The 24,620-nt window shown below is 48.7% G+C and overlaps 1 protein-coding gene across 1 annotated transcript in view; it reads left to right on the forward strand.

Annotated features, from left to right (window-relative positions):
- The first annotated feature begins 2,452 nt into the window (after positions 1 to 2,452).
- Positions 2,453 to 24,620, forward strand: part of Col6a3 (collagen type VI alpha 3 chain) — an 80,505-nt gene continuing 58,337 nt past the window's right edge. Inside the window, exons 1-3 of the mRNA XM_070010921.1 lie at positions 2,453 to 2,634; positions 18,597 to 18,717; positions 20,130 to 20,747. Coding sequence (XP_069867022.1) covers positions 18,627 to 18,717; positions 20,130 to 20,747 — 709 coding nt within the window. The 5' untranslated portion in view covers positions 2,453 to 2,634; positions 18,597 to 18,626. The remainder of the gene's footprint in view (positions 2,635 to 18,596; positions 18,718 to 20,129; positions 20,748 to 24,620) is intronic.

Consider the following 24,620-nt stretch of genomic DNA (forward strand, 5'->3'; position numbering starts at 1 on the left):
GGGATTTTCAGGTCATTGTTTCCTCCTGGGATCAGGGGCAGAGAGGACTGGAAATTTCACTGGAGATCTTAAATACTGGTGGTTCAGTGAGAAAGGCACAGAAACCTAGCTAGCACAAAGAAGATTTGCCTCTGTCCTTCAGAAGTTTCCGGAGCTGGGCGCCAGTGGCTCACGCCTGTCATCCCAGCTACTCAGGAGGCTGAGATCTGAGGATCCAGGTTCAAAGCTAGGAAGGAAAGTCCGTGAGACTCTTATCTCCCACGAACCACCAGAAAACCAGATGTGGCGCTGTGGCTCAAGTGGTAGAGGGCTCGCCTTGAGCTGAAGAGCTGAGGGACAGTGCCCAGGCCCAGAGTTCAAGCCCCATGACTGACCCCCCCCCAAAAAAAAGTTTCTGGAGCCACAGGTGGGTAATGGAGATGGTCTCAGTCATGGTTTTAGTGAACTCCTGAAGGCTGAGAGTTCTTAGGAAGCAGGGCTGCTTATTTAAGTCATGTTCTGAATGGTTTTTCACTCGTGCCATTTCTATCCTAGTAATTTCTAACAGCAGGGATTGGCTACTTTGAAGAAACAGAGTTGGATTTATCCATGAGAAGGAGCCACCGGGGAAGCACAGGCAATGTGCTGGGCCCGTTAACCGCCTGTAACACAGAGCTGTGTGATTAAAGCTGTGTGTCTGGGCCTCGGAGAACCTTCTTCCTCGCGCGGACCCTGCTCTCCTGGCCAAGGGAGGGGCGGAGCGTCTCCCCCAGTCTCCGTGGGGCCGCTTCTGTGCCTGTGTAGTGGGGAGAGGAGCCGGAGGCCCGGCAGGATGGGATGGGAGCCATGGGACGGGAACCCCTCAGTCCAGCTCCATCCCTGTGACCCACCCTGACCTCTTCCAAGAGTCCCAGAGTGGGGGGCCATTCCACTCTCAGGGGCAGGGAGGGTGGGGGGCGATTCCCGGCATCGGCGGACAGGACGGGACAGGACAGACTCACTGTGCTGCTGCCCATGTCTTACCTTCCCTCACAGAGAGGAAGGAGGAGCTCATGATTTCTTTATTCTTCACCCTGGACATTGGAAGGGCCTCAGAGCCAAAAGTCCCCTTGAGGTCTCTTGCTGTTTGTCATGACCTGACTTTTCCTGTGAGCCACTTAGTGGTGGTGTGTTGAGAAACGTGGTGATAGTTGGGCCTGGGGTTCTCATCTGAGCTCTACTATGAACAGGGCATATGTGTGTGTGTGTGTTGTGTGAAAGAGAGAGAGAAATAGAGAGAGACACACACACAGGACAGACAGACAGTAAGGAGTCACTCAGCCTCTCTGAATATGGTTTTTCTAATTGGTATAACAGGACCATAATTTTCTCGAACAAAACCACCTCTCTCTTTGGGGCCTGCACTGGTAGCTCATATCTTCAAACCTAGCTTCTCAGGAGGATCTCAAACTGGAGGATCTCAGTTTGAAGCCAGCCCAGGCAAAGAACTCTGCGAGATTCCATTTTCAATTAACCAGCAAAGAGCTAGGCTTGGAGGCATGGCTCAGGCAGTCAAGCACCAGCTGAGCAAGTAGGCTGAAGGAGTTCCAGGCCTTATGTTCGAATCTTGGTACTAGCAAATAAATAAACAAGTAAAAAATAAAATACAAAAGCCTTGGGGTGGAGTGTTTGTGAGCTATAGAGACAATAAAAGCTCTAAGTCTACTGCACAGCTTTGAAAGCTTCAAGGCTCTGAAGAAGGCCCAGTTCCTACCCAGGAGTTTTCTTGGAACTCAGAGCTTGAAAACCACCCTGAGCTCCTCAAAATGAGCCCAAGGCTCACAATCAGACTCCTTATATATAGAACTTAAAAAGAAATGTGGACTTTCCTTTTCTTGCCTTTCACTGGCAAACAGCGCCTTGGTTAGCGGAAAGCCAAGGAGGGGATGTTAATTGCTGGTTTTTATATTTGAAAAGGGAGATTATTAGCCGAAGTCTCAATTCAGAAACTTCAAGAAGAAATGGAAGGGTGTGGCCAGGGTTTGGGAGGGGGACTGCATTTCCTGTTTTCCTTTCCAATGGTGTCGACAACACGGATAGGAAACCATGGAGACCTATCATGAATTCCAAAATTCATTCTTCTTGCCACCAAGAGCCCAGCCCCATAGGTGATGGGTAGAAGTAGTCAAGTGTTCTTTTGTGAAGGAGTCTGGGTAGCAGGAGTGGAGCTGGCCCTTTGCAGGAGGAGGATGGGATTCAGAGAAGTGACATCAGCTCATAGCAGGGGCCAGGCAGCAGAGCCCGGGGTCTGGTTTTCATTTACAGTTTGGGTCTGTCCTGCAGTGAGGAGAGAGGAGGGGTCTGGAGGAAGGGAGGAGGAGGAGGAGGAGAAGGAGGAGAGACAGGAGGAGAAGGAGGAGGAGGAGGAGGAGGAGCTGGACTGTACCCTGGACCCTGTCCAGTTTGGAGCTTAGCTCTCCACCAAAGACGGCTCAGTTGTTGAGCCTTCAGCAAAGATTGCAAGAGGAGGCGTCCTCCTCTCTCCCTGGGCTCCCCTGTGCTTGGTAGAGGAAGGCTGCAGAAAGACAGAGGGACACCGTGAGGGGGAGCAATATGCATTCTGGTGGACATAATTGACTCTAGAAGCCAGGGACACGCATCTTCACGCTGCTCAGGGTGAGTGTGATTTCCCTTCCCCTCACTGTGGTTAGGAAGGGAAGGCTCTGGAAACCGGAGGTGACCACATTTTAGGACCTCCGTGCGTCTCGGTTTTCAGTGCCTGTTTTGGGTTCCTGGAGGAGTCTACTGATTTCTCTCACCCCCTGTGTAGCAACTGGGTTGCGTTCCCGGGGTTGAGGTCACGGCGTTGCCCAAGAGCAGAAGGGGCTTTCAGCGTGCTCGTGATAGCACTGTTTTCTCAGCCTGTGATTTATGGGGAGTTCTCGCCTTCTTCCCAACGGGGCTGGAATCTGCTTTGTTCCCAGAAGCGTCTGGCGGGGGACTGGCGAGCAGACCGGTGGGGGTTTCGGGGTCTTCTGACAGCGACCCCAGGCTTGAAGCGTGTGCCGGGGGTCCCTGCCCTGGGCCACCCATGGGAAGGCAGAGCGAGGGTGGTACATTATTGCTGTCTTCACAAGGTTGGGGGGCTTGGGCTTGGGGTTCAGTGTGGATCTGCTCAGCCCTGATCAGAAGGGCTTCATCTCTTCAGGAGTCTGAAGCCACGCCGGAGACCGTCCTTGGGGACAGGCCTTTGCTCTTGGGGAGCTGCAGGGTCAGAGGGGGAAGGAATGTGAAGGGGGGTGGGCACCGTGCCAAGGGGACGAGGCAGGGCTCCGGGGCTGCAGGCTGTGTGCCATCCAGATGTGCTGGGCTCCGGGCCAAGCCGGGAGGCCCAAGGGCGATTCCCCGGCCCCGAGGGCCCAGGGTGGGGCTCAGGTCCTCTCTCGGGAAAGGTGGAAGCTGTGTGCTGGTGTAGCGACTTCTTCCAAGCCTGCCACCTAAGAAAGATGGGCAGGGGGGAGACAGGACTAAGACGATGGGAGGGGCCTGGCGCTGGGGGAGCAGTTCAGACAAACCCAGAGAGCCCAGGGCAAACTTCGAGGCTGCTTTGGAAGGACAGGGATGGTGACCGTGCGGCGGGCTCTCCCAGGGTCCCGTGTGCCCTGGCATGTGCCATAGCCCCCCATCTCCCTGAGGTCCGTTCTTACTATGGCAAAAAGTTGAACAGGAGTCGTGTCACAATCAAAATCGCGATGTTCCTCACCCAAATGACGCGGGAGCGCCGCTGGCTGGCTATGGAGCTGTTCCCAGGACTTCCGACTTCTTCACCGGGGTGAAGATAATGGAAGAGATTCTTGGCCAGCGGCCACCGACAAGCTGTTCCTTGGCTTTAAAGATGAGAAATCAAAGGCTCCAAATGACTTGGTAGGGCCATGGTCAAGGGGGGCCGATGAGCCACGCACGGAGACCCCCCGCCGAGCGTTGGAGAGGGCTCCCTGACCTGACTCTCTAGAGAGCCTTCCCCTGTCCCGCGCTGCGAAAGGCACTAGGAAAAGTGGTTGAGGCCCCGTAGCAAGTAACGGAGGAAGCGGCGATGCCCCTGCAGGGAGGGTGGCATCGCTCTGGCACTGAGAATCGGGGTGAGCCGCCCTCAGCCAGCGCCCTCGGGGACCCGGGGGTGAGCGCTGAGGTTTGCTCCCCTGGGGTGTGACCGGGTGCCGAGGAGGCAGGTTTGGGGTGAGGCATGGCTCTGGCAGACGCGTGGGGTGCCGGAGCCGCAGTTCTGTCTCTGGACACCTGTGCTGCGGCAAGGCCCTTTCGTGCCCAGAGTCGTTTACTGGGTTTTTCCCCTTGCTCACGGCTGGGAGAAGCCACCAGCGGGCAGACCTCGGACGGGGCAGGGAAAGAGGACTTGGGACGATGAGCAGCCTGGGTGGGACTTGGTGCCTCTCTTGGTTTTTCCTGTCGGGGAACCGGAGGGCGTGGCTGGAGCACCTTCTGGGAGGTGGCTGGGGACAACCCTTGGCCAAGAGGTGTGCACCCCGCCCCCACCGTGGTCCAGGTCATCAGGTGAGGGGCTAGAGGCCAACTGCCCGAGCCCGGGGGCTTCGTGAAGTTTCTGGGAGGAAACAGACCTCTTTCTGAATAAACCTGTCTTCATGACTATACTTCCCTTTCTTTCACACGTGTCACTCACCGGAAGTGACGGTAAATCGGGAGGAAACGATGTACGTTTCCAGTGAAGCCTTGCACCCTGGTCTCAGTTTGGGGTGCTGAAGGCCAGCGTATTCCTCCTCCCCCCGGCGTCCTTGCTGAGGGCGGGGAGCCGGCACTGTCTGCCGGAGCTCTGCTTGCTTCTCAGAGTGTAGGTGGCCTGGATTAAGGGTCGCTTACCAGCGGTCTGCATCTTTTATGTGAAATTCCGTTTAGGATGGAAAACTCACCAGCCAGTCCCAGATTCGGTGGCATGAGACTTTCTTGCAAACATGCGAACAACTTTAGCAGATTTTCTTTTCTTTGAAAATGTGTTTTTGTCACTTGGCTGTGGAAGAAAGCTGAGAATTTGGTATCTGTTGGGGAAGAATGATGGGCGGTGGCTCTCTGAATGAGACCCTGTGTCCCAGGAGGCTTTTCCACCAGAGCTGCAGGAGCAAACTTCACATGGTGTTCTGGCCCTGGCAAACAGACAATGAAAACACACCACCACCGCATAAATAGTTGACGATTTGAGGGGGAAAAAACCTACTGGTAGCTCTAGCTAAGGAAAGCAGAGCTCCAAAAATGATTCCAGTTCTAAAGCTGGCAACGTTTAAAGGTTCCTGCTACTTCAGACTAGATAAAGCCTCCGGATAAAGTCTGTTTCCGCTATAAGAGCTCTAAGAGACAATCCTGCTTTTAAAATATAAGATGTTGCTTTATCCTGTTCAAACCATGATAAGGAGAATCTTAGTCTCAGTGGCACCCACAGGTCCTGACTTTAAGAACAGGGGTTCTGTTCAGGAAGGCGGGATATGGCTTTCAGACATGGTCTATTGGGAAGAAGAAGATGGTGTGGCTTGGTGCCTCCATCTTGGAAGAGTGGGTTCTGGTGATGTGATTTGGTTTCATTCCTCTAGAGGGCAGTATGTCCCTCTGAACGTAGGAGTCCTCTCAACGCAGTCTGCAGTTTCTCTGGGTGGGGTTCTAATGTTCTTGGGGTGTCATTGATGGATGCCCAGCAGGGCTTCTGAGTAACCTTAGGGTTGTCCCAGAGTCTGTTTCCACACTATATATGTACATGTACAATATATACACTTATGTACATATATATACATGTATAGATGTATATATGTATTTACGCACAGTCTCTGAGAGGCACATGGCAATTGAGTTTTGCTTTTCTCTCACGTTCATGTGTGAGTGCACTGAGCCAAGATTCCCTGCCTTCAAGGGAGCTTTCTGTGTGCTTGAGCCCCCGCTCCATGAAAGAGCACTGGGCACATGAGCCGTTGGAAAGGAGATAGTTCTCCGTGTCCAATTACAGAAGTTTGCATGAGCAGCTGTGGGCTTGGGGACTGAAGCACACTTACATCCTTGTGTGTGGAATCTGAGCAGGATCTTTTAATTAAAATGAGCTGATCCAGTAATTCCTAAAGTAGTTGGTGTCTGCCATTTTAAGTTTTCCCCCAAATGGAAAATCAGTTTAAACATGTTAAAAAAAAATCCCACAGAGTGAATGGCCCGTTTCAATTGCTTGCTAATTAAAATTGTGTTACTGATGCTCTCTGACTTGTGACTGTGAACCTGTGGTAAGCATTGCTAGAACCCCCAGGTGGGGAATTCCAGCGCTGCCTGTCTGTAGTTTGCCTGTGTACACTCATTTTCACTTAGCTTACCATGACATGATAATACGCTCCAACACGTGGACAGGGGACAAAAAATGACAAAGATGTAGAACTTGCCTTTCTGCTTGGTTAGTTGAAATCCTGAAAAAGTATTGTTTTGGCAGATACTGTCTTTGTACCCTTCCCATGCCAGGCGAGGACAGGAGCTTGGAGAGTTGCGTGCCTGGGAGAGGGCCCTGGTGCCCAGTGCTGGCAGTTAAGGCAAAATCAGTTTCCTGAGTGCTCTGCACGTGTCTCATGTAACTTAGCAAACAGGTATCTGGGGTCAGCATGGTAAAGGATAGAAACATTTAGTAGTATATTTTAGAATACCATATGGAGAAAGGCACTAATATATATATATATATATATATATATATATGAATATACACAATCTATATACTTATATAGGTATACATATATACATGTGTATATGTATTTACACACATAAAAGTATATATGTGTGTATATAGACACACACACATATATTGTGCTTGTACTGGTACTTGAACTCATGGCTTTGTGCTCTTGCTTGTCTTTTGTTGCAACTTAATTGGAAATAGGAGTCTCGGCTTTTCTATGCCCACTGGCTTTGCACCTTGATCCTCAGAGTTCAGCCTCCTGAATAGCTGCAGGTGTGAGTGAGCGGCTGGCAGCTCGCGCTGCACTTACCGGTTTGATTTTGGGTTAGCATCTTTGCATTTGATTTCGCAGAGGAGGATTAACTGTTGTTTAAAAAATCTGGAAAGAAAAAGGAGAGAAGAAAAATGAAACAAATATGAAAGTTCTGCCAACCTCCTCCCTAGGGCCGCGTGCTGGTCTGACGGAGCCTGGCTGCGTTTAGCACCACCCGCTCCCACTGTTCTCCCGAGGCTGAGGCTCCAGAAACACAGAACACAGAGAAACGTCTGAGTGGTGGGCTGGCTGGGGGACGTCAGTGGCAGCGGTGTCTGTGCACTTTCTGATGTCTTCCACGCGAGATTGTCGCGGACCCAACGCAGGGGGAAGGAAGAGATCATGGGTCGGTTTGGTTTCAAAATTAAAACTTGAGCAGCAGCTGGATATGACTCAGATCTCAAGGGAAACCATTCCAGGAAACTGGTTTTTCATTTCTGGAACCTTCATTAGTTGATTCAGCAACTAGTGCTGGCACACGGAGCTTCAGCCAGCTCAGCTCGACCCATACAGAGCCCGATGGGGCCCACGCGCTGCTGGGATGGCCAGCTAGCCCCTGTGGCTTGGAGCCCGCCAAGCAGAGCAGAGCATGGAGCCTTGTCTGGGGACCTGGGCCAGGTCTGCCCTGCCCCCGCAGGCCACCTTACTTTGTGCATTCAAAAGCGAGCCTGGGAAACATTAAGCGGTCATTACTGGTAGACACTGTAAGAGAGCAGAATTTTGCAAGTTTTCTATTTTAAAGCCTACACTGTGAGTCAGGAAGCCAACAGCAATGTAACCTTTCCTTATGGTGTGAAGAATGCTTTAGCCATTTTGCCTCCATTATTCTGCAAGGGAATGCTGTGGTTTCAGAGAGGCAGAGACGGATAAAGATGTGCGCTCCAAGCCGAGTCCACTGTAGCCTGTGTCCTGGCTCCAGCAGAAAGGGCCTGGGTGTGATTGCTTCTGAAACATTCTCTAGTTCACGCTCTTCCTTCATGCAGATCAGTTTTTATAGAATGTTCATTGGCTTTAATAACATTGTGTTGACAATGTATTTAAAAAATATCTCCAAATATCTGGGCAATCAATCTGTTTCTTAAAGCTATCTCTACGGAAGGAAGGGAGCTGAGCTCTGAGGAGTCTCTCCTCCGTGATCAGAGCGCTTTGTCAGGTGTCCACATCCCCCTCTCCACCCACCCCTGTGTCTCTGAATCACCCTGTAATAATGCACAAGCTGTAGGGTGGCATTGCCTGGTTAGGTCTGACCAGGTAGAGCTAAAGGTTGTATCAGCTACAGGAGTAGACTAACAAGTTCTCACCGACAATTTCATCAGCTTCCTGTGTCCACCAAGGTCTTCTCACCAAGGTCTAGCAAGGATGCTGGGAGGTGAGAAGGAGGCCCCCGGACCGTGTGATCACAGGAAACCCAGCCAAAGAGCTTGCTGTCCTAGAATGTTTTCACAGCACAGAGTGCAAGGAGGTCATTTTTTTTTAAGGAAAAAAAAAAAGACAAAGAAGCAGTGTTTGAGGCATTTCTTTGGGAGGTTTCCTTAGAGTCATTCTAAGCCGTTTGCTTTTGAGGATCCCCTGAGAAAGCTGTCCAAGAGCGAGAGCAATTCTGTTCCCCTGCTTCTTCTCTGGGGTTCCACAGGCTTCTCAGGGACATCCCTGGGACTCGGGCAAGAAAGAGACGGAGTGAGAGCCCGGCGCTTCCGTTCTTGAAGTCAAGAAAGGGCTCTTGCAACGTTAGACAAGGCAAGTGTGTGTGAGCACTGTAAACATGCCCGGATTTCACACTACACGTCTGCTTACTGTGTTCTCATTTCTGCAGCCCCGGTTTCAAAGGGGCGGTGAGAGGTTAACAGAGGCCTGAGAATCTGATAGGAGACGGCTTGGTTTTATAAAGCGGTGTTGGAGAAAACCAAATAAAAGACTGCAAAACGAGAGCTCTGGATGCATTCAAGCCTTTGTTTTAAAATTATTTCCTTGTGTGCATGTGTGTGTCTTTTTTCTTAAAAAAAGATTTCCAGACATGGAACATGGAAATGCTTTTGAGGAGGCTTCATGAAAACTATTTTTGCAGAATTGCACAATAGCTTGGGAAAGTCACTGAGATGTGATTGTGATTTCGAGTTGAAGACTATGTAGAGTGAACTTGGTAATAAGAAATGCTTTTTAAAATTTCAAGTAGGCAGTGACTCAGTGGAAAAAAGTACCTTGAATTCCTTTTTCAACCAGGTGGGGTAAGAACAAAGGCATTAGAAGAGCTACAAGAACACCCCTGCATGTCTCTTTGAATTTATCTCCCGAGGGACACAAACTCCCAACAAATGGCTCTTTCCCCTCCAGCCCACAGGGCGCACACAGCCAAGTCTGGCTTTTATTTTTCACATTTGGAAGAACAGAGGCAGACATTCACCATCACCACCAAGGAAATCTATTTTTTTCCTTCAAAGATGGAGGAGGGGTGCGGGGGGGGGGGCGGGCGTCTGTGTGTGTGTGTGTGTGTGTGTGTGTTCCTCCAGACTTGCAGCTGCATGGCTTCCCGGGGTCCACGTGTGACTTTTGGCCTTGTAGCCTTGGATTGGTTAGGACTCTGGGTGTAAGTCGTTTTACCTAGGTGGCCCTGACAGGCCACCTGAGCTCATCTGGCTTTAGTCATTGTAACGGGGGGGGGGGGCAGCCTTTGGATTGTTGGGAGGAAGGTGTGAGAGGTCACCTTGAAGATGAAACCCCATCTTCTGTGTGCTTGTCTCTCTGCCTTGGGGGTAGCAGGGGTGAGCTGGTGGGAGGGGATGTGGGAGCAGGGGGGAGGGCAAACTTGGTGATTGTTTGTGGAACGGATGTTTGACATTTTGTTTTTGGCAGTTACTGGAGTTTTGAACTCAGGGCCTAGGTTGGTGGTCTACTGTTTCCACTAGCTACTTCACATAGCACCCTAGTGTCTGACATCTTTTCCTAGTTAATCTAAAGGAAGTCATTCCCTACCATTTGCTGCCAGGATATACTATCTAATGGAATAGATTTAATTGCAAAGAAAAGTGTTAATAAATAGTCACCAGCTGGGCCAGGCACCCGAGGGCCGCCTGACCGGGCCCTGAGCAGAGTGGAGGCAGAAGTGTGGGGAGTGAAGGCTGCTCTTCCTCCCGGGAGTGTAGCTGGAGCCAGCCATGGCGGGCTCCTGAGGGCGGGAGTGTAGCTGGAGCCAGCCATGGCGGGCTCCTGAGGGCGGGAGTGTAGCTGGAGCCAGCCATGGCGGGCTCCTGAGGGCGGGAGTGTAGCTGGAGCCAGCCATGGCGGGCTCCTGAGGGCGGGGCCGTGATGACATCTTGAGCAGCTGCTCGGGGCTGCAGGTGCCACACCCCGGTCCTGGGTCAGTCCTTCCTTCTGCTCCCTTCAATTCCTGGAGAGATTCTTGAACAGATAATTCCTGTGCATAGATCATAAGGTTCATTGTCCTGTATCCCAATGGGAGGCTCTTTACTGGGAGCTGCTTTTGAAAGATGAATGGAGCAAACATTTTTTCGCATGACACTCCAGCAACTTAAATGTCATTTTCCATAGAATGACTGAAGATCATTCTGCAAATTATAGAATTCATCATATGGGTGTCATGACCAAAGCTTGGAAAGATTCAGAATGATCAATAGCCCATTCATGGTCTGACACACTACAGAATTAGTGGATTCAAAGGAGTTCTCGGCAGGAGGTACAGGGATGGTTAAGAGACCAGGGGAAAGACCTGCGTAGGCCCTGCCCACCACACCCTGGGTCACACCCCTGTGGAGGTGTCGGTGCCCCTTCCTCCACCTGCAAGCAGCAGTGGGCAGACAGCCCTTAGCTCATACGCTGTTCCTTTCTCCCACATGCATTAGCTAGTCTGGTTCTTTGCAGTGACACCTGCAATATTCTGTGTTCTAATTCTCCAACACAAAGGCTAGTTGACATTATGTTTCTCCTGCATGGATTAAATGGCCAACATACTCTATTGGTTCTCCCACACTATTCCCATGAGCACTTTTGGTAGAAGTTCTGATACTTAAACTTCGGGCAGAGCCAGGCATAGCTGCCCTTTACAATCACAAGGGGCAGGGCCCTGGGCAGAGGACTCACAGTTTTCCACATAATGGATTAAAATACTGGCCTGGAATGATTGAAAACCACAGTCTGGTGATCAGTCTTAAACAGAGTCAGGTAGAGCACCTGTCCAGTACACTTTTGTATCATGTAAAGTGTACATAGTCATTAACCCAAAACATTAAACAGCACTTGCTTTTTCTCTTTGGTAGAAAACCTCAGAATGGATCTAATGGAGGGCAGGAAAGAGAAGCAATGATTGCCAGAATAGTTGAAGGCTTTTCAGGTAGGGGTGGGATTGAAGGCTATCTACAGGTTGAAGGAGTAGAGCTGGGGCTGTAGTGTGCTGGGGTCATTCTCAGATAGGCCAGCCATGGTTTCTACACTGGCTGTGGTACTGTCCTGGGCCGGGAGTGGCACACTAGGACCTGGGCACACTGCCAACCCACAGCAATGAGCACTGCAGACTGCTCTTCTGTATTGCATGTGTCTCTGTCCAACAGGCTTGGGCCAGAGCAAGACAAGAAGACCGGACTATGCTTTGGCCATGTTGCCATGATCAGCTCCTTGCCAGGGGGTCTCCCTTCCCTTCATCAAGCCTGGTTCTTGATCTGAATACATGTCTGCATTAGAGAAAAACAACGTAATTTATTGATAGCTTTGACTAACACTGGGGAGAGCAGGAGGCATAGGTCCAGTGGTAGCTTGCCATCCAAAGAAGCAAACCGAGCAGGCGGGCAGAGGCAGAGGGATGGCTGGCTTTCTTATGGGCTCAGGGTGTAAGGTCCATCCTCATCCCCGGGCAGAATTTCCTGAAGAAACCCAAATCCTGAGGGCTCTGGGACACTCTTACTGCTGTCACTCTGTGGTAGAATGAGCTGTGCTCTGTGGCCGACTGCCTTCTGGGCTGGATTGTACCACAAACTTCCCTTTCCACCGAGGGTATATTTCTGAGGTGAAGCGGGCGCGGAGACTGCCCTGTGTCAGCTGCTCAGCTCAGCTCTGGCTGTCTCGAGGGCCAGATCCCCGGGCAGGTTTTGGTTCGGCACAGGTGCCTCTCTCTGGAAATCCCAAGCCACAGTGAGTCTGGGAACTCATCTTTTGGTTTATGATCTTACGTTTCTCCTGCCTGCTGATTGTCTGGCAGACTGGGTGTAGGCCTGCACCTACAACCAGTAGTCTAGCCACCTTCCTGGGGTTCAGGAAGAAAGAGAAGGAGTGAGGAAAGGGCAGCAACACCGTATCTTCATCCTGGCTGGACCTGAACTCAGGTAGGAGGATTCAGTCAAACCCATGGGCAGGACTTTAGGTTTGCGTCCACTTGGCTGTATGCTTCTGTGATAGAATCAAGAAGTAGCTTTTCCCTTCCAAACTTCCTGCCATCTTGCTAAGAGGTCCCTATGGACATCGGCCCTCTGTTTCATTCATGGCGAAGTTTTGTCACCAACCAGACTGCCAGACTTCCCTCTACCATCCGGGGTACACAAGATCATTCCTTTCCTTGAACTTCATTAGCTGTTCAGGGAATTGGAATCAGCCTGGGGAGTGCCTACCACAGGAGGAAGGTCAAGGTAAACATTCAGAAAGTTGGGCCTGAGGGAGAGTCCATTTCAGGGCTAGTTAGCAGGTCTAATGGACACTGGTTAGGGAAAGAGTGATACTTGAACTTGGCCTTAACATCAAATTTGTTTTCTTTTTCGTGTCTTGTCTTTTCACTTAAATACTATCTTTTCTTTTCTGCAATATATGCCTAAATATTGTTTAGAAGCAAGGATAGACATAGAGTTATTTATATAATAGGGTATAAATGCATACATTTCTTTCCTCTGTTAGCTCTTAAACTTTATCACACCTCTGAAAAAAGACCCACAGCTGTGGCAGTCCTGTGAAGTCATTTGGCTGTATTTTAAGTGAAGCACACCTATGCTCTTCAGCTCTGGCAGGCAGTCTGTCCTGTCCCCGCTTCTCTTTATTTATTTATGTACTCGTTGGGACACATAACATAAAACTTAGCATGCTGCCCATTCCTGTGTGCACAGGTCTATATGTAACTTGTGCCACAGGCACAAGAACTTGGGAACTTTTCGATCTTGCAAAACAGTTAATGAGCAACCACAACTCCTCCCTCCTCAGCTCTGCCAGCCTCCATTCTTGTTTAGAAGGGTTTATTTTTAAATCATCTTCAGCCTGCTATACCAGGGGTTTCAGTTAACATGTTTATCTATGCATGTATGCTTCTAGAGAAGAGCCACCCTCCAGCCTTCCCGGGTCCACCTCCCTTTCCCAGCACTCGCATCAAGATTTCTTAGTCTATCTTCACATATACACCCTGAATATTATGAACCCCTCATCCACTTTCCCTCTCTTTCTTTATCTACCCCTTCCCACTAATCTCCATCCTCCAGTTAAGACATGCTTCAGTTTCCAAATAGGCCTTTTGATAAACTGCCTTTTAATTGTTCAGAGATTACACCATCAACCTTATTCTTGCATATACCATATTTTGATATTTGGTTTTATACATGATAAAATATATGTGCATATATTTGCACATGACTCATTGTGTTTATATACATGTTTATATTTTAGTTCTAACATCCACTATGAGAAAAATGCCAACTCTCTGTCCTTCTGACATGTCTTACTTCACTCAAGAGGATGTTTTCTAGACCCTGTCATTTCTCTGCAAATGAGATAATTTCATTCTTCTTGATGGCTGAATAAAATTCATATATATACATATATATGCAAATACATATATACATACAAATACACACATGCATATGCATATACAATGTGCATATATGTATGTATGTATGTGTGTATATGCTGGTTGCCAGTGGCTCATACCTATAATCTTAGCTAGTTAGGAGGCTGAGATCTGGAGGATTGATATATAATGTACATATAGGTGAAAAAGTTTACTAGACTCCATCTTCAAAATAACTACCAATAAAACTGAGCTTAGAAGCCAGGCGTTGGTGGCTCATGCCTGTAATCCTACTTACTCAAGAGGCTGAGATCTGAGTATCACAGTTCAAAGCCAGCCCGGGAAGGAACATCTGTGAGACTCTTATCTCCAATTAACCACCAGAAAACCAGAAGTGGCACTGTGGCTCAAGTGGTAGAGTGCTTGCTTTGAGTTGAAGAGCTGAGAGGCAGTTCCCAGGCCCCAAGTTCAAGCCCCATGACTGACAACACACACACACACACACACACACACACACACACACACACACACACACACACACACACACACACACACACACAGCCCCTGAGCTTAGAAGCATGGATAAAGTGGTAGAGTATTAGCCTCCTAGCAAACATGTAGCCCAGAGTTTAAACTTCTAGTACCACAATGAAAAATTTCCCAATCAAATGCATCCTTCTTTGTCATTTTTCCTTATCCTCCTTTTCAACCCCAGACTTTTCAACAGACTTCAACAGCCTTCACTTTCTATTTACATAGAGACTATTATTTTGGTGGTGGTTGTTATGAGTTGGATTCTTCATATATTCTGGATATTAACTCCTTAGATATGGTCTACAAATATTGTCTGCCATTCTGCAAGTCTGTTGACTGGTCTGTTGATTCTCTTTCATTAGACAGAAGTCTGTAAGTCTGTGGTAGTCCCATTTGTATATTCTTTTCTCTACTTTGCCCTTGGTGTTGTAACCAAGAAATCATTGTCAAATCCAATTCTGTGAAAGTTTTCCTATGTATCCCTTTACCAGTTTCATAGTCTCAGGTCTTACAGCTGTGCCTTTAATCCATTTAGTTTGTTTGGTGTGAGGTAAGGGTCCAACTTCATTCTTTCATGTACATGTCTGGTTTTCACAATATAATTTAATCCCCCTTTTATTTTGTTAATGCAGTATCTCACCTTGATTGATTTTTATGTGTTGAACCATCCCTGAATTCCAGGAGTAATCCTACTTGGTAGTGGTATAAAATCCTTTTGATATTTTAAAATTTGTCTTGCTAGAATTTGGTTGAGATTTTTCATCAATATTTATCAGAGATATTGGGCTATGATTTTCTTTTCTTACAATGTCTTTTTTTCCCATTTTGGTTTTTGGATAATTTGGGCCTCATAGAAGGCACTTAGAAGTGTTCCCTCATCTTCATTGTTTTTATGGGAGGAGTTTAGGAATGATGATATAAATTCTTTGGTAGAATCCTCTAGTAAAGCCATCTGTTCATGGGATTTATTTGTTAAACTCCACAGTTATAATTGGTCCAGACTTTTACTTTTCTTAGTTCAGTCTTGATAAGCTATATGCTGTATACTTTTTCTGAGTTGACCAGCTAGTTGGGATGTATTTGTCCATACATCTTCCAGGTCCTATGGAGTTTTGCCACTCTTTCCAATGTCACAGAAGTAGGTTGTTGTGCAAATTACTTCCTATGCCCAATGTCCTTATTTCTCCTCATCTCCCTCAGGGACAGTCACCCCCGTTTTGAAACAAAGGATGTAAAACTAATTTAGAAGCATTTGGGGCTAGTTGAGCCCAGAGTTTTTAGCTGGTGCTTCAGAAAGGCAAGACCTAAGTAAAACAGACCATGGACTTTACAATGTGTATGGCTTGTCTCTGAGAATACAAATAGCTTCTATGGAGAAAAGATGTTACAGTATTTATGTTTGGTAAATTCTGGCTTAACTAAAGTGTAACATTGTCCAGAGCTGCTATATGTTAATGTATATTGCAATTATTCTACATATAGGCTTGATGTTCAGTGTCCCCAAACTCTATTGCTTATAGAGACCCCCTCCTGTCTCTCCTAGAACACTCCATGGAATGCTCATTCCATGGAATATGCTTTGGGAAATGCTGATAAAACTTTCCTTGAAAGACAATGGTGGTGAGATGTCTGTCCCATCTGTGCTGCCACTGGCATTTGACTTGCTGTGCACCCCTCACAGGAGACTGGCAGGAGAGCTCTTCTTATCTTTCTCATTGTGCAAGAAGGAGTGTTTTAATGACCTTCTCAAAGGAGAGTGAGGTGGGCCCAGGACCCAGGTGTATCCAGCTCCAAGCACCTTGTCTTTCCCAACATTGTGAATCCTTGTCTGAATCCTTAAAAAGCCCATATTGAGATTGTTGAAGTGGATCAACAAGATCAAATTCCATAAATGGAGGAAGACAGGTTTTCCATTTGAATGTTAAGGTGCCTTTTGTTTTGTGTGACTTGGGTCATTTACATTACGAACCCCAATTTCTGTACCATGAGCACAAGGATCAACATCTGTTTAAGGAGATCCCATAAATATAAGGAGAGAAATTATGAAAAATTGGCATATAGTTGATGCTAATGACTTTGATAACACAACACCAAGAAAGTACTTTTTACCATTCTGGTCCATTGGTATTTCCAGTTATTTTCTTTCACGGTCCTGTTACCAAAACTCCTAACCAGAGAACCCCTGGCCAGAGCACCTCTGACCACTCCAGCAGGAAAGGGCACTGTTGCATCTAGCTGCAGGTGGGATTAGATACATAATTAAGGTATCAAGAGCAAAATGGAAACCAGGGGGCCTTCATCCAAAAGTTATTAAAAATTCTACCATAGCATAGCAAAGCACCAAACCAATGATAGGGCAAGTCTGAGCATCAGATCCTACTGCAGACCTGGCTCCAGCTAATGACAAAGTTTGGGGAAACTAGAGCCAAGGGGAGGAAGAAGAGGGGAAGACCCCTGGCCAGGAGTCTTCAACCTAGACAGAAAGACCTACATAGTTCTTTGGAGAGATCCTAAGGAAGACCCTACCTCTGAGATGAGCCCATTGGATTGGAGAGAGAAATATAAAGAAACTGAGCCCTGAGATAGGACAAGAAGGTGTTGTGGGCTGGGAAGGGTCTGATGACATGGACTACTGAGCCTATGTGAACTTGAACTTAGCTACCCCCAAGTCAAGCTTGTGGTCCTCAGCTGGTGCATGGTGTGGGAGGTGTGCAGGAAGTGGTTATCCCATAGGTCTGGCTTTGTGACTATGCTAATTGCACCTCCCTGGGCTGTTCACTGTGAGATTGGAGGTTGGCACATATCATGGAGAGAGCTGACTAGCAATAGAGGGAAAAAAGTCTAGAACTGAAATAGAATCCCCCTGCTGTGTTTGGCTTTGCATATGCTGCAACCTGGGCAAAATCTGTTTTGTCGTTAAGCCCAAGTTTTCCTTAAATTCATGTAAACAGTATTCTTACAAGGCAATTGGCTGTCACACACACATCTTTAATCTGAGGCCTTTCATTCTGCCATTTGCATGAGAATATACTATTTCCCAATTGCTGCTGCTTTCAGTGTGGGAGGAAAATAAGATTTGATTGCTGTGGGCAAAGAAACACAGTCATTAGATTGGTTTTTTGCACTTATATGTTTAATTCTAACTAGTTCTTATGAGAGAAATAGTCTTGGTTCATTGCTATTTGAGTTAAAGAAAGAAATGTTTTCAAACTATGGTGAAACGACTACATTTTCCATAGGAAAATATAACTGTGTCTGGTGTGGTGGTTCATACCTGCAATCTCAGCTACCTAGGTTGGGATCAGGAAGATGAGGACATCAAGGGAAGTCCAGGCTAAAGGTTTGCAAGACCTCATCTCAACCAATGAAAGCTGGGCCTGGTGGTATGAGCTTGTATCCAAGGATGTAGGAGGACTGTTATCTAGGGCAACCTGGGCATGAAAGCCAAAAGGACTGGGAGCATCACCCAAGTGGCAGATCGTCAATCTAGCAAGGTCAAAACCCTGTACTGTTGACAGGAAGTGAGCAGCTCCATCACAAGGCTACCTGTCTTCTGTGATCTTCAGGAGTCTGTGGTCCCCTCAGATAGAGATGCATTCTCCTCATTTACTTTGATCTCTCTCCCTCACTTCTCTCCTCATTCTTCCTCTTTTCCTCTTTACCTTCCTTTCTTCCTTCTTTCCTTCTATTATCTCTCTCACTCTGTGTGTGTGTTTGGCTATGCACTCGTTTCTAGTCATGTGTCACTGGTGGAGCTATGTGCTGAGCAGTGCATCATTAGGCATGATACCTACAGACTAAGAGGGTGGCATTGCTTAAGTGAGACTTGTGTTGTAGGAGCATCCTCACACAGCACACACTGTACATCTATTTTTCTCTGCATATTCATCTGCCAACTGCCCTACTTACTTCATCAGCCTGTGTGCAGCTGGTTTAGAATAAATGATCAGAGACACGGATACCTTGGAGGTCTAAAAGAGGCATGGAAGCCATTGGATTTGGGGGAATTTTTCAGCATAAGGGTACAAAAAGAAGGCTGGGAAGGTGGCTGAGTGGTAGAGTGCTTGCCTCGCATGCATGAGGCCCTGGGTTTGATTCCTTAGTACCACATAACCAGAAAAAGCTGGAAGTGGCACTATACCTCAAGTGGTAGAGCACTAGCCTTGAGCTGAAGAGCTGAGGGACAGTGCCCAGGCCCACAGTTCAGGCCCCATGACTGACAAAAAGGGGGGGGGGAAAGAGTACATAAAGCAAAAAGAAAGCCTGATTATTTCCTCCCACTCTGTTTTCTTTTTTAGGTTCATACTTGGTGCTCAGACAATTTCAAAATGAGGAAACATCGACATTTGCCCGTAGTGGCCATCTTTTGCCTCCTTTTCTCAGGCTTTTCCATGACTTATGCCCAACAGCAGCATGCAGGTAAGGTCCGGAAGTGTCCTGAATTTTGTATAGACAAATAGTGTTGGTTTCTACATCTCAGACATGATGAGCTTATAGAGAGCCCAGATATGTTGAGGGACAGCTCAGCTGCCTAGTATAGGTGAATCACTAACCCCACAGGTTTTTCCATGTGCTCCTTTTCCAGCTGAAAGGGACTTGTTTTTACAATAGGTGTGAGCTGAAAGTTTCCGTATGAGCAGGTTCCCCATCTGAAGAACCTCTCCTTTACTCTCTGAACACATAAAACAGACAGGCGTCAATGCCTAGGAATAGAAATGTTTTTCTCTGGAAAAAAATCACCTTTTCTGGACACAGAAAGACATGTTTCATCCAGAATCATTGAATGTTTGAAAAAAAATCTGGTTCCTTAATCTAATTTCAAAAATAGATTCTATTATGCCTCTTAAAAATTGGCTTTCAGAGTTTCAGGACAGTTTCATGCACTTCAGGTTGGGGGGGGGCGATGCTGGGTCCCCCACCCTGCCTTTCCCGGATAGCTGGGTCTCTGCAGCCCCCACCCCTGACTTGGGTGTCCACCGATCCTCCCTGGACGGCTGGGTCTGTGCAGCTCCTACCTCTGCCCCAAGCCAGGTTCCTCTAGAGGGGACATTAGCAGCCCCCAGTGGAAGAGGAACATTGGGTGGGTCCCTGTCAGTCTGAGGTAAGTCGAGTCCAGACGCCAGCCTGTCACGGCCGCCGAGCGGCTCTTTCTGTAGCACCGAAGCCTGAAACATGGGGAGAGAGGCCCGGGCTCGTTCACGGATGAGTCCCATATGGTTCAGTAGCTATCACATCTATTGGCTAGCCATGATCAATATGCACCAACTAGCTCCAGATCCATTGTTCATGCTCAGAAATCCGAGACCACGGAGAGTTTTCTATACATTGACGTGGGCCTTCCTCACTTAAAGGAGCTCCATTCATCCCGTTTATGTTCTTACAAATGACCTAAAACATTGGGTGCCCAGTCACATAAAACACTAGTAGTTTCCACCCCCCAAAGTGGAGAATGAGTCTATAAGACAATATCTGTTTTCTTGTGATAAGATTCCTATGGTCTGCTCAGGTAGGTGTAGGGGACCAGAGGCCCTAGAGAATGCGCTTGAGTTCTGAGGCACCCAGGTGATGCTCTCCCGCTCTGGAGCATGCTGCTGGCCCCTGAGAGTGGTCACTCAGCATGGAACACGGGCTAGGTCTGGGTACCAGAGCTGTTGAGTCCACGTGCCGAGCCTGCTCTTCAGGTAAGTCTGCCTCCTCGCTAGACTGCAAGTGAGGTGTGAATGATGTAGTTACAGTAGTGGCAAAGGAACTTGCCTAGGAAGCTTTTGCACTGATAGGAAGTCATTCTATTTGCACAGTAGAAAAATCTAAACCAATGTCTTCTTTTAAAGATGTCAAAAATGGTGCTGCTGCTGATATAATATTTCTAGTGGATTCCTCTGGGAGCATTGGAAAGGAACGTTTCCAACTTGTTCGAGAGTTTCTCTATGATGTTATAGAATCTTTAGCTGTGGGAGAAACTGATTTCCATTTTGCCCTGGTCCAGTTCAACGGAAACCCGCACACTGAGTTCCTGTTAAATACGTATGATTCCACACAAGAAGTCCTGTCCCATATTTCCAACCTGTCTTACACTGGGGGAAGCAATCAGACTGGAAAAGGAGTAGAATACGTAATTCAAACCCACCTCACTGAGGCTGCTGGAAGCCGGGCTGGGGACGGAATCCCTCAGGTTCTCGTTGTGTTAACTGACGGACGCTCGGAGGACGGCCTGGCTCTGTCCTCAGCACAGCTTCAGTCTGCTGACGTTAACGTCTTTGCAATTGGAGTTGAGGACGCAGATGAAGGAACGTTAAAAGAAATAGCGAGCGAGCCGGTCAATATGCATGTGTTCAACCTAGAGAACCTGACCTCACTTCAGGACATAGTAAGAAGCTTAGTGTCCTGTGTGCGCTCTTCCGTGAGGCCGGGAAGGGCTGGGGACACGGAAACCCTTAAGGACATCACAGGTAACAGCTGCTTCGCCAGGCTGCCTCCTGCGGCTGTGCTGTCCAGAGGAGCTTGGCCAAGGCTGGCCTCAGAGCTGGCAGCGGGCGCTCAGGCAGGAGATGAACGTTCTCAGAATTAAAAACAAAGGTTTGACGGTCACTCTCCTCCTCAGATACCGGCCTCACCTGGGCCCAGTGAGCATTTTTGAATTCAGTGAGCACCATTTTCACAGTATCATGAGAGAAGCACTAGCATGCACACCTCACTTGCAAGAGGAGCTCTCTCACCTGCCCTTGCTGCAGAGGGCCTGCGCCCTTCCAGAACAGTCTAGGACAGGGAGTGTGAGAGCCCAGGGGAAAGCCACGGCCACGTGTGTGTCTCGTGAAAAGCAGAGTGCTTCCCCTTCTGCTCCATGGAACCTGTTTCAGAGAACTGAGAAAATCAAGAGTGGCTGGAGCCCTAGCTCCACGTCTGTTTGAAGAAACTGAGCCCAGATGGCTAGAGGGTGAGACGCAGGCCGGGGAGGAATGAGCCGGATGCCTGGGGCTTCAGCTCTGGTCTGGGGTTCGTCCCCAGAGACTCTTTGAATCCCACCAGCCCTTATCAGGGCTGCCCTAGAATTATCGGGAGCACGGACCCTACATTAATGTAGGCAGGCAACGTATTTAACCAGCCAAGCTCCCTCCAGTGCCCAGGGCCTAACAGGAAGGGACTTAATAAACAAGGCAGAACTGTGCTGGACCAAAGCAGTGTTGCTGAGTGCCCAGGGCCATGCCCTCATCAGCCAGGGAGGCGGAGGCTCACCTCTGCGTTAGAGCTCGAGGCTGGGCATTCATTTGACAGTGGAGAGGTGGGGGTTCCAGGTTGAATGGGAGAGAGCTAAGGAAGAAGAAGGGGAAACAGACCTGTGTTCCAAGATGAGGGAAGGGAGAGAAAGGGGACCGTGTCCCTAAGACTCTGTAGGGTGGGAGGAAAGTTGAGAGTGACTAAGTGGAGGTAGGTCATCTCAGGAAAGCAGATGGCACGTGAGGCCGGAGAGGTTGGAGCCGTTTGGCGTTTGGCTTGGCGCCTGGGATGTGACAGGGCCGCTCAAGGCTCAGGAAGGACAGCTGACTGGCCTTGACGGCCGGTTGTCTTCAGAGACTGCTGGCGGTTCTCTCCCTTGGCATGGACCCCTCCTCAGGCATCTCCGGTACTCTCGGACTCAAGGGACTCCTGTTTTGGAGCTCACACAGAATGACAGAGAGGAAAGAATTCCTTCTGGAGAAGAAAGTGCAGAGTGGAAGCTGGGGACCCAGGTATAGAGTCCTCACTGGGCGGGGCAGCCAGCAGGGACTGGGGTGGGTGGGGCTCAGAGCTCCAAGAGCCCGAGACAAGAGGCCGCGAGGAGGGGGGCCACCAGGCAGCACACCATCTGTGTGGAGCGGTGACTGCCAGGTCCCATGGGGACTGGAGGGGTTCCCACGTGTCTGCATGTGCACACAATGGTCTGATTGCTGCTGGGGCTGACGGGGCTTAACGGCCGAGAGGCTGGGGCCCATGGACAACAATCCCCTCAGGATGACCACAGCACATTCAGTGTGGGTGTAGATGGGGCTTGGAGTCACAGAAGTCACGTGGGAGGCTGGGGAACACTTTAGTGTGAGAGGCACCATGAATTGGCGCCCAGCTCTTCAGTGAGGGAAGCGTGAGTGGATGGGCCTGGGTGGCACAGAGGAAGCGATAAGAAGGAGGAAGATTCTGAGCCAGGCTTAGGAGGTGGAGACCACTGAGAGGGACTCAGGGATGGGGGGGGGGACACCGGGCCTCAGGCATGGTGCTGGACAGAAAGCCAGCCTCTTGTGACTCCGGCTGGTGGGCCGAGTGGGAAGAAGAGTGCGCTGAGGCTCTGGTGCATGAATCTTGAACTCTGAAAGGGTCGCGCGGGGTGACCCAAGGAAAGGCAGAGCTTTCTGGACTGTGATCACAACGGGCTGCTGTACTGCACACAGCACTAGACAGTTGTTTATAGCAGACGTTCAGCAAGCAGGGGTGGGGGAGAGGGGTGACGGATCCCATGCTCAGGCAGAAGGGAACCAGCTGTTACAGTCAGGCAAAGCTTAGCTGGGGTTGGGGCCCAGCCAAGGCTTCCCTGAGGGACCCCCGGGATCTGAGCTTTGGTGGAGTGGGGGAGCCACCGCCCTCCTCAGCAGACAGCCGCTCCGTGGTAAGAGGAGGGACAGCCTGAACACCGGGAAGGGCCAGCGTGATGGAGGGGCCTCTTCCACGTGACAGCCCCTCCTCTGGCATTGCGCTGTCCTGCCAGAAAACAGCACAGGGATCCCAGGGTCACCCCCACAAGGCGTGGAACCACAGGAGGACATCTAGAATGGTCTTCGTTATGGGCCATGGTAGTCTCAGTCTCAATACCTCCCAGGACCATCATTTTTTCAGACTAAGGCTAACAGCAAAGAAAGAGGGTAAAAAATAACAAGCGAAGGAATCAGTAGCGAAAGGAGCATTCAACAAATGGGTGCATTGGGGAACTCATAAACAGGACTAGAGGAGTTTTTCCTCTGGAGCTGCTTTGTAAGTGAACCCAGGGAATGCTAAGCGAGTCTTCCACACATCATATTTCCACACAGATGATAAAAACCTTTGTTTTTATGCCAAGAACGCATCTCTGTCTTCTAATGTTCAAGCTGCTCACAGCACCAGGTGGAATATTCATCTTCTGTGTTATCTTTCCTCATTAACTGCACTCTCCAATTCTTCTGGTATCAGATCCTACTGCATGTCTCACAGAAAAAATAACATAAGGCAAAACGGAACGGACAACAGCAAAACAGCTCATGGCTGTCCAGAGCTTTGGCAGAAAGCTCTCAGGAGGCCTAGGCAGACCTGGCTGTCAGAACCCTTTCTTCTCTACCTCCTCATTTCTACCAGGGGACATTTCCCCAGCGAGTGTTCTCAACCATCAGATGAGAACATTTCACGCATACGCTGTGAATGACTGCCACTGTTCTAAATGAACCCTGTTCAGGCAATTAGCCTTTGACTGTTGTGTTTTACACACTCCCTTGCTGCCCTTTCTAAGAGGACATTAGGAGACACAAGACCTCTATGAAAGGATTTCAGTATAAATGTTGTTTTTTAAAACAAAGTAAAGATTTGAGAAAAAAAAGGAAATACCCAGTGCTGTACTTTGCATAGGAGATGAGGATGTGATTTTTCTTTTTCTTCTTTTGTAACAAAGGGGAACATCCAATGAGTGAGGAAGGTCTTGTGCTCACACCAGATGCTCAGGGAAGCAGGGCTTCTGGTACAGCCTAAGTAGACATGATTTTTTTTCCCCTTGGAAGCATTGCCATAGTAGATGCTGCAGAGGATTTGCTGAGTGAGCTACAGAAGCAGTTAACCAGGCATCTTCAAAGTGTGACAGTTGGAGAGAGACACAGTTTATCTTGGAGTTAGTGTTGGGCGTTGGCATATCTTGCTGCAGATAAGAACTCGGGGCCCCCGGGCCTACGCCAGGCTTCGGCTCTCCTGGATAGCAAAGCATGCTCTATGTGTGCCATTATTGTGTGTGTACGAAGACCATGCTGTTGTTGTTGTTTAATGCAGTGATGACAAATTATCCAACATTTTTATGACCTACAGTTGCAAAAGATGTTCAGCTTCTTGGGGAAGTGCTCACAGATTTCCCTCGGGGTTGGCTTGTCTTATTTGCATACGATAGATCGCAACTAACAAGTAAGGGAGTAATAAACAGAATGATCGTGTCTCATAACGATGCACACGTCATTCTTATCGATGCTATGGATCAAGTCAGCTCTTGTTTTTAATGTCTCCGTGTGCTAAGCAGGAGGGGGACCCTTTTCTGTCCTTGGGGGGTCACTCTTGTCCCTTGGGGG

The sequence above is a fragment of the Dipodomys merriami genome, unplaced genomic scaffold, assembly GCF_024711535.1.
Source record: "Dipodomys merriami isolate MVZ:Mamm:240054 unplaced genomic scaffold, mDipMer1.0.p SCAF_1, whole genome shotgun sequence".
Classification (NCBI taxonomy): domain Eukaryota; kingdom Metazoa; phylum Chordata; class Mammalia; order Rodentia; family Heteromyidae; genus Dipodomys; species Dipodomys merriami.